Here is a 10,481-nt window from a genome sequence, read left to right as displayed (position 1 = left end):
GAATTGTTACAAACAGACATAAATTATGCAAACCAACTGATTACGATCTTGCTTGTGTAACTCTGTATAGACTAACATGTAACTGCCCGAGTATAAATACAACCCCGCAGAGCTAGTTCGGGTTGTCCTCCTTTTGTACGGGGCGACCCTGGCTGGACAGCTTTCCATGCGCATTAATAAATAAAATTTTCCATTCTATCAACCAACACGACTCTGTCTCGTCTCTTAGTACTTGGACCCTTACAAGCACCTTCAGGTTCCTCAGATGGCTTTGCAACAGATCTTCTCCTACATTGGGTAGTTCTTCACTGGCTTAATTTCTTATTCTGAACATCCTAAAATTCCCCAAATTTGCCCTGATAATAAAGTCAGTCACACAAATTCCATGGAATTTTTCCATCAGAAAATTGTGTCTTTGTGACATTTTAAAGCAGGGAGATCTTTGCTTTTATATTCTGTTATCCTCAAAAGTGATTATATACACTTTTTACCAAGCAGCTAAACAGATATTAGAAAAATACATTTAATGTAAAGAACGCCAATTCAAAGTTGAAGAAGTAGTCTGAATTGATTTGGGATGGGGCTGTGTCGCGACCCACTTTAAAAGAAAGTGAGCTCTTTATCCCGGCACAGCGCCCGAGCAATCCAAAATCACTCGGGGGGGAAGTGTAACTTTGTACTAAACAAGATGCATGCCCTTAAAACACTGGATTTAAACGATTAAACAAGCCTATGGGACAGAGCACAGACGGGAAAAAAACACAGCCGTGAAAGTTACTGGAACGGCCCGTCAGTCAGCAACGCTTAGCAACATTGTAACGATCTGCTTAAGCGAACTGCGAAACCAGCACGGAGAGTCCTAATGCTGCCTCTGTTAGCGTAGAGACAAACACATAACCATACGAAGAAGGTTATATGTGGTGCTTTATTTCGAGGCCCCGGGAACCAGGGGTACGCACCCAAATCTGGTTCAAAGACCGTCACATCGCGTTCGCCATTTATCCTTAAAGTGTTGCTCAATCTGTTACATATTCAAAAGGGATGCAACCTACATATTCATTTCGGTGATTGTCACATCAGGTCTTGCAACATTTTCAGCATTCTTTACATTTTTATGCAAACTGTTATCTCTTTGCAAGTTTACTGCTTGCATTAGAAAAGATACCAACTCTATGTCCTGTTAACATAGATAAGATTTCTTCTGGCTCAGTAAGAGTTTTCAGCATTCCTTCCCAAATAAGGATACCTGAGACTATACCCTGGAGCAAGCGAAATTTCAACAGAGTAGTTAGTTTTTAACTATATTTAATAGAATTGTTAGAACTATTAGTTATTCGACTACATTTTAGTAAGACAAACTAGAGTTTTCCAACATTTCCCCCCTTTGGAAATACTTTCTTTCATTAAGAAGGTATTTCCATTTTTCAGTTTTTCACCTTAGTTCTCCATTCTCGTAGTCTCGTAGTACTTCGGTGGCGGGGTCAGGCGTCGTGGGTATTCCCGGGTTACTGCTCCTATAATCTTATGCGTCCAGCTAGTGTTACGGGTGATTTCTTGACGGATACACAAGTATACTAGGTAGATGACCAGGAATACTAACAAGAGTGTGCAAATAGTTTCTAAAAGCGATTGTAGCCACCCGCCTAAATGAATCCCCAATCCATTAAATAATTCTCCTATCCAATTATGGCCGATCTCTTTTCTTTCTTCTTCAGCTTCTTGTTCAATTCTCTTGAGTTGAGATATGTCATATTCTATATCCATGGTTACATTCGGTATATGCACACAGCAGTGATCAACTCGATCCTTTAAATATCCACAAACGCCATGTTCCTTCAATAATAAGATATCTAATGCCATTCTGTTCTGCAAAGTCATTTTTGTCGTTGCTTGGAGCTGCATATTCAAATCTCTGAACCCCTTTTTAGTAACTCTAGCTAACCTTTCAGTCTGCCCTATCAATTTGTAAATCATGTCTCTATTTCGGTAAGTAGCTATTGGAGCAGCAAAGAGAGATTCAAGGGCCCATCCTACCTTCACTCCTGTAGAGGGCTCCTGCCATGTATCATCTTCCTTTATATCTCTTTTGATTCTGTTGATTTGTAGAGTTTCCAGTTTCCCTTTAAAGGGGGAACGTTTCCAAATTGGGCATAAGGTGGGTAAGCCTAATGTGATTTCTTTAACCTTCCCCGTAACTGGTAAATGGGTAGTCCACGTTCCATCACTATTGGCCCATACAAAATTTCCCATACTCTTAATAGTTGCATACTTACAATCTGGTTTATGATAGGGGATCATCTGTCCTCCACTTTTGTATCCCCGGCAGGCGCATCCAGCCTTTAAAGCCACTCTTACGGAGGGTATTGTTATTTCATCTGGGTTTGAATCACAGTCCCATATTTCAGAACAATTCCACCAAGGTACGTTTTGTATCACTTCTCGACTAACTCCATTATTGGCCAAAAGGGTTTCGGTTGGAATTGTTGCGTCCTGCTTTCCCTCCCATTTGATACACCACGAAGTGTTACCACCATAGTGGAATTTTTGCAAGATATTAGTTGACCAAATGGTTTCCCATTCTAATTGTTTTTGTCTTTCTTGGCATTCCCATTGTGTCTCTGTTTTTGTAATAATTCTATCATACATACATACCCCAAATTCTCCTCCTGAATTCTTAGTAATGAAGGTGGAGTTTGCGAGCTGGTTACAAATCTGTTCTGGCAGCCATTCCCCTTTCACCCTGACCTGCCGTTCCTTTTCTATGGTTATTTGTTTGCACTCAGTCTTATTTCCCTGTGATGTCGGCAGAGGGAAAGTTATTATTCCCCAGTTTATAGGTTCCCCCGCTGCCTTAGGAACTGGAAGGCAAGCAGTGATTTTACTGGTATTCTGTATTCCTGCAAAATCCTTAATTAAGCCTATTATTAGGTTTTCCTCGGGGTCCCTTGAGGGGAGGTGTATTACCTGTGGTGTTGGAGTGGGCTCTATATCTCGCCTTTTTCTATGGGATACTATTATCTTTTCCAATCCTTTGTTAATGTCGAATTGGATTCCTTTTCCCGATGTTACTTCCACTTTCTGATTTCAAACCGTGCAAGACAGAATGGCATTTTGTTCTGGATGATATCTCACATTTCTATTCTTCCGGTGGGTGCCTGTGGAAAAAGTCATATTCATCAGAAACCATATTATTATGATTGTCCCATAGACGTAATTAGACATCCTTCTGGTATGTAAGTTTCAGCTTTGTAGGTCCAGTTACTTCTGCTTGCCACTCTCCGGGAACCTTCTTTACCCGTGTGTAGTGAATCCAGGAATCAATTCCCTTCACTTTAACCGCGGTAAAGGTAGTCAGCAGCACCAGGTACGGTCCGTTCCACTGTTCTCTCAGTGGTTCCTCAACCCAATCACGGACGTAAACCTGGTCTCCTGGATTGATATTGTGCACTGGGTGTTCCAATGACAAGGGTCGATTCCAAACCAGAGTACTCCGCAGCTGCGTCAAAGTTCTAGCAAGGGATAACACATAGTTATATACATCTTGCCCACCTTTTATATGCATATTGAGGTTAGGTTGTGGCGCCTCGTAGGGTTTTCCGAAAAGAATTTCATAAGGGCTTACTATCATCCCACTCCTTGGCTTAATTCTTATCCTTAGGAGTGCTATTGGTAACGCCTGTGGCCATTGAATTTTAGCCTCCTGACATATTTTACTGATCTGCCGCTTAATTGTCTGATTCATCTTTTCTACTTGTCCACTTGACTGTGGTCTCCACGGTGTGTGGAGACTCCAAGAGATTCCTAACATCTTGCTTACCTCTTGAACTATAGCTGCTATGAAGTGTGATCCCCTATCTGAAGATAGGCCTAGGGGTACCCCAAATCTTGGAATAATCTCTCGCAGCAGCCATTTCACTGTCTCCTTAGCTTGGTTGGTGCGACAAGGAAAGGCTTCCGGCCATCCAGAAAAGGTGTCAACCCCAACTAACAAATACCTGTATCCTTGACTTTTAGGTAATTCTACAAAATCAATTTGCCAATAATCACCCGGTTCCATACCCACTCTGATATGTCCCATTTCTATTCCTTTTCTAACTACCGGACTGTTCTTCAAACAGATTTCACATTTCGAATTTATTGACCTTGCCATTGTTAACATCTGTGTCGAGATTATGCTGCGCTTTAAATACGCCACTAAAGCTTCTGCTCCCCAGTGACATTTCTGATGTTCCGTCTGTAAAAATGTCCGCATAATGGTAGGTGGTACAATCACTTGTCCAGTTGCAGTTAGGTACCATCCATCTGAACCCAATTGGGCCTTTATTAGTCTAGCTAATTTCTCGTCCTCCTCCAAGTACTTCGGCTTCTGCGTTAAATAATTTTGTAAAGGGCTTACCTTCGTGGGTATTAAGGCCATCATATTTGATACCTGTCGTGCAATCCGTTGAGCTGTCCGGTCCGCTAACGCATTTCCTTCAGCTATTTTGGAATCTCCTCCTTGATGTGCTTTACAGTGCATGATCGCCACCTGTTTGGGTAACTGTACAGCAGTTATCAAATTCAGAATTTCTTTTTGGTATTTTATGTTCATACCTTGCGAAGATAGGAGTCCTTGTTCTTTCCATAGTGCTCCATGTATATGAACCACTCCAAATGCATATTTTGAGTCTGTCCATATATTTACTCGCTGATCCCTGCTCAATTCCAAGGCTCTCGTGAGAGCTACTATTTCTGCTCGCTGTGCTGAAGTTCCTACAGGAAGAGCCTCTGCTTTTATTACCCCTTTTTGTGTGGTTACCGCATACCCGGCATATCGTGTCCCATTTTCTACATAACTACTTCCATCTGTAAAAAGTTCTTGATCAGGCTGTTCAAGTGGGGTGTCCTTCAGGTCAGCCCTTGTTGCATGAGTGTGTTCGATAACTTCCACACAATCATGTTCCAAAGGGCCATCTTCCACAGGTGCTCCTAAGAAGGCTGCTGAACTTTCTCCTACATTGTCCATGATTCCAATCCTTTTGCCAGCTGGTTCCCAAAAAGTGTTGGACTGTTCTTGAATCCTTGTGGAAGCCTTGTCCATGTCAACTGCATTTTTCGTCCATTGTGCGTGTTCTCCCATTCAAAAGCGAAGAATTTCCTACTATCTTTGTCGAGGGTAATACAGAAAAAGGCATCTTTTAAATCAATTACTGTAAACCATTTGTATTTCTCCTTCACAGATGTTAACCATGTGTATGGATTAGCTACTACCAGATGTATATCTTTCGTGATTTCATTAATAGCCCTGAAGTCCTGTACCAATGTATATTCTCCATTTGGTTTCTTTACTGGAAAAATTGGGGTATTATATTCTGATTCGCATTCTTCTAATATTCCAGACTTTAAGAACTTTTCAATAATTTTCACTATTCCATATCGGGCCTCTAATTTTATGGGATATTGTTTTTATTCGTACTGGTTTCGTTCCTTCCTTCGATTCTACTACTACTGGTTGGGCCATTTTTGATTTCCCTGGTATATCAGTTTCCCATACTGTAGGGATCACTGCCTCTTCTACCTCTCTGGGTACTTGAACTTTTGGATTTTCCTTCAACACTAGTATCTGTCCTGACTTTGATTCTGGAACTTGCATAATTAATTCTCCATCCTCAAAGACAATTCTTGCATTTAATTTAGATAAAAAAAAAGAAAAAAAAAAAAAATCCCATCCCAGCAGGGAGATTGGACAATCAGGCATATACAAGAATTCATGCCATATTTCCTTTCCTCCAAATCGTAATTCCAGGGGTTGCATGAATGGCCGGGTTTCCTCTTTCCCTGTGGCTCCCACTATTGTAGCAGTCTTTCCCTATCTGTCCACATAAATCATTTAAAACTGAGTGTGTTGCACCAGTATCTACTAAAAATTGCACTTCTTTTCCCCCTAACCTCACTTTCACTAAGGGTTCATCTTTTCCCGATCCTCTATTTCTACCTCATCCTCCCCATCACCTTCTACTCCAGTATCTCTGGGGCTGGTGGGGCTGACGGAGCCACTAATAAATCAAAATCATCATCCTCCTTATGCTGCAAAGCATTTTCCACTGCCAGACATTTCATACATTTCTTCTCAGTCACACATCCCTTACACTGCTCATCCGATTTTGTATTAACGACCATTATTCCACACGCCTTCTTCCATTCCTCTTTAAATATAAAGAACAATTCTTAAAATAAAGAACAGTTCTACATACGGTATCTCATCCCATTTACCCTCGCGCCTACAAAATTGCATCGACTGTAGGATGATATTATAGTCTAAAGTTCCATTTTCTGGCCAAAGAACCTGATCCTCCAAATCACACTGTGTCCACCATACATTACAATACTCAACCAATTTCCTTTTTTGCATTTCTTGCCCAAACTGCCCCTCTTTCCAATGCATCAGAATACACCCTAACGGTGATGACTTAGGTATCGGTGACATTTTATAACAGTCCAGACCAGCACCAAACAACAAAAACCAAACAAAGTTCCACATAGCGAATAATACGGATTACCGAAAATACAAAACCAGACCACGGCTGCCGAACCTGCGGTACCGAAAATACAAAACCAGACCACTGTTGCCGAACCTGCAGAGCTTTCGCTACTGTCTTACGGACGGCGCCTAGGCTTCCCACTGGAGCTCCTTAACCCAACCAAGCGTAGCTTTCGCCGCGTCTAACAGGCAGGTTTTTACCAAACCACAACTATGGTACCATTCCTGATAAAGCACCGTGTCTTACCAATATAATCCTCGGTCCGTCGGGGGCAGCAGAGGTCGGTTGCAGTCGATGGCTCCCCGAGAATCACTCGGTGCCGGCCGGAGCGGGATCGATGCGAGCCGCCTCAGCAATGCCCGCGAGGTCCCACCTGGGTCGCCAAAACTGTTAGCGTAGAGACAAACACATAACCATACGAAGAAGGTTATATGTGGTGCTTTATTTCGAGGCCCCGGGAACCAGGGGTACGCACCCAAATCTGGTTCAAAGACCGTCACATCGCGTTCGCCATTTATCCTTAAAGTGTTGCTCAATCTGTTACATATTCAAAAGGGATGCAACCTACATATTCATTTCGGTGATTGTCACATCAGGTCTTGCAACATTTTCAGCATTCTTTACATTTTTATGCAAACTGTTATCTCTTTGCAAGTTTACTGCTTGCATTAGAAAAGATACCAACTCTATGTCCTGTTAACATAGATAAGATTTCTTCTGGCTCAGTAAGAGTTTTCAGCATTCCTTCCCAAATAAGGATACCTGAGACTATACCCTGGAGCAAGCGAAATTTCAACAGAGTAGTTAGTTTTTAACTATATTTAATAGAATTGTTAGAACTATTAGTTATTCGACTACATTTTAGTAAGACAAACTAGAGTTTTCCAACACCTCGAGTCAAACCCGAAATCAAACCAAAATCGCCAGCTACAGCCCGCTGCAGCTGCACGTGTTGCAAAGAGAAAAGGAGAAAAGAAGAAAAGGAAAAGAGATAGAAAAGGATAAAAGAGAGAAATAGTTACAAAAGAAACAGAAAAGATGAGAGATAGTCACCACCTTCAGAACTCTGCATGTGAGAGCACACGTTTCTTTGTCCCTCAGGTCCAGAAGATGGTGGGTATCCACACAAACACAAAACAAAAGACAAAGACCAACAGAACCAGTTTGCAGGGTTTCGAGGGGATTTTTAAACTCTCTGTCCCTGCCCCTCACCGGATCAGGTGGGGAGGACGGATAACAAGCTCAGGCACTTCCCCTCCTCCCTAGACAAGTCCAGACATGCCCTCCAGCACTTCTGGTGTTGCCATTAGGGCTGGGGGCAATCACCTGCTTTGAGCCATTTAACCCATGCCGTGCCGTGTCCATACAGGCTGTCAATGGTACTTGCAATGTTTGCAGCCTCAATATTACAAAAGTATAGGGAGAAACATGACATTCAGTGTTTATAGACTTGGAGAAGGCTATCTTAGTCTATTATTCATTTAATCTGTTTCCTTGGGGGGTCTAAGACATTTTTTGATAGCCTCAAAGCACAATACATCAGTAAACCAGAAGTCTCATGGATGTAAGAACTTTTTTTTCTTTTATTAGTAGCTTGGTTATCACTTTAGTTTTGTCCATGTCAACTACTTTTCATCCAAGTACTGTTTTCTGTATGTATTATAAAATCCTTACAGTGGTATTAGTTCTTATATATATAAGTATTTTCATAGAGTAGATGAAGTAAAAGAGAGAAGCAAGAGGTATAAGAAACATTAAATGCTGATGATAGTGCAAAGAAAAAGTGATTTCACCAAGTATTCTCCTCAGGTCTTTCCTGTGGCCTAGACTCACTATTGATTCAAAGAATGGAGTTTCTAAGCCCCCTTGCTTTCTAACACTCCTCACCGAAGTGGGAGGATAGGTGAGGCTGGGCAAGGATTCCGAGATAATAACTCAATAACAACTGTGTAGTCATTATTAAGCAGGTATCCCCTTATTATTAGCAGCACTGGATGCGTGGGGGATTGATCCTCCAAAAACATGCATGAAGCAAGAAAATTGTGCATCTTTTATATTACAGATCTATGCATATTCATTTCATCACCAGAAAAGGTATTACATATTCATTCCCTTTTGGAAGAGTCATTAACATATCTTCACATCGTGTTCATATGCGCAGACAGTCCTTTGGGTGGTCTGAGGACCCCCTCCTGGGGTCCAAAGATGAAGGCTAGAAGTAAGGAGGGTGCAGCCCAAATTTTGAGAAAAAACAGTCCTTTTCTGCTGGTGTTGCAGTGTGGATTTCAGGCTTCCTTATCTCATCTTGCGAGATGCCTGGGGTGCCTGTTCCTTGCACAGCTGGTCCCCCTTTAGATAAACATCCCTCAAGGCACATACCACTATGGGATATACAAGCTTAGACAATTGCTATAGATTAAGACACAAATTCAGACATTTGCCATTCATCATCCCCCTTTACAAAAAAAAACATTTCTCAAGACACATACCACTATAAGACATACTAACTTAGACAATTACTGTTGACTAATACACAAGCTTAAAAATTTGCCGCTTATCACTGTTAAAGGAATTGAACAGACAAAACCTGACTTTCAGAGGTCTTAAACTTGAGCCCATATTTGCTAACATCTATTCATAAAGGCAAAAAATCTTTAATGGAATTTCACAACATTCAGCACATGCAAATATGAAACAAGCGTTACTTAGATTTACTCTGACAAGTGACAGAATATGGCCTCAGATCAAGTTTGTAGGACACCTCCAGTAAACTGCAGTGAAGTCTTCTCTGAACCCACTTCAAAATCAAGTGTGACAAGGAACAGCTGAGAAGGAAGCGTAAAAAGCCATTATGATATCTAATTTGACTATGTAAAACTGGGGCAAAGTTCAATTAAGTTAATTCTGCTATTTTTGTTGTTATAAATGCTTTCTGTAACTACAGCAATCAATGCAAGAATGAGAAAGGCCAACAAGGTGAATATGGGGAAAAAATACTGGATGTAAAAAAATGGCTTCAAACAGTTACTGACCTAGATCTGAGTTTTCCAAATTTAAAATATGATTTAGATGAACTGTGCAACTAAGTACAGCTGTTGCAAGCCAATGTCATGTATATAAAAGCATACGTAAGTTAATCTTGGTATATTGACAAGTGTGAAGTTCAGACCTCCCTTTCAATGCAGTTTTGAGTTGCACATGACATTTAGATTATAGGAGCACTATTTCAACAGATTAATTTCCTTCATAAAGTCTATGTGTAATGATATTTTTCAGGCACAGTTGTAGGGAAAAGACTACAGAAGGTGTTTTGAAAAACAAACAACAAAGCACTTGCCTATACTGAAGTAAAATAATTTCACTGGCAGCTGCTAGAAAGTGTATGTTTTGAATCAGGGCCTTAAAGTTTGCTAAGCTAAAACACGAGGTAACATTTTTGTAGGTATATAAATGAAGCAGGAAATGGCAAGATGATGAAAAACATTAAGGAGCACACTATTGTGAAGAAGAGCTGAACAATTTAAAAATTCAAACTCCTAAGTTAGGTTACAAGAGTCTTTGTTAGTGAGAGTCTCTAGAAAACATAAGTTAATACTTTTAGTCAAGAGTAGAGCATAGGTATGGTCACAGGAAACACAATAAAACTTTAGATTAGGTATAATAATAATAATAATAATAATTGTCTCTGGCCCATTCACTATTGTCTGTGCCAGAGCCCAGCAGTTCCTGATCTGATAAGGGACACTGGAATGCAGAGTGCTACTAAATCAATTTGCTGTGAAAAGAGGAAAAAAAAAACAAAACCCTTTTCTGGTAAGATCACACATGTATTTTAAAACAACTTTCTCGAAAATATTCAGGGTTTTTTCTCCAGGTTAGGGTTGACCAAAGAGTCCACCTCCTCCCACACAGAAATTGTTGAACAATGAACAATCTTCCATTAATTTTTGAAAAATAAAC

The 10,481-nt window shown here is 40.7% G+C and overlaps 1 protein-coding gene across 3 annotated transcripts; it reads right to left on the bottom strand.

Annotated features, from left to right (window-relative positions):
* Nucleotides 1-926: 926 nt before the first annotated feature.
* On the bottom strand, nucleotides 927-7,404 carry LOC128850305 (uncharacterized). 3 transcript variants are annotated; one of them, XM_054053344.1, is made up of 2 exons: nucleotides 6,768-7,404; nucleotides 927-3,509 (listed from the first exon to the last, which is right to left on the bottom strand). In XM_054053344.1, exon 2 carries the CDS (start codon nucleotides 2,644-2,646, stop codon nucleotides 1,438-1,440), a length of 1,209 nt encoding a protein of 402 aa, XP_053909319.1. In that variant the 5' UTR covers nucleotides 2,647-3,509; nucleotides 6,768-7,404; the 3' UTR covers nucleotides 927-1,437. The 3 variants fall into 3 exon arrangements, with proteins under 3 accessions (XP_053909319.1, XP_053909321.1, XP_053909320.1); XM_054053346.1 differs by lacking the exon at nucleotides 6,768-7,404 and adding an exon at nucleotides 4,397-6,487; XM_054053345.1 differs by lacking the exon at nucleotides 6,768-7,404 and adding an exon at nucleotides 4,397-6,481.
* Nucleotides 7,405-10,481: the final 3,077 nt, after the last annotated feature.

The sequence above is a fragment of the Cuculus canorus genome, chromosome W (genome assembly GCF_017976375.1).
Source record: "Cuculus canorus isolate bCucCan1 chromosome W, bCucCan1.pri, whole genome shotgun sequence".
NCBI lineage: Eukaryota > Metazoa > Chordata > Aves > Cuculiformes > Cuculidae > Cuculus > Cuculus canorus.
Note: the sequence above shows the minus strand (reverse complement) of the source record. Positions and strands in the feature narration are given on the sequence as shown.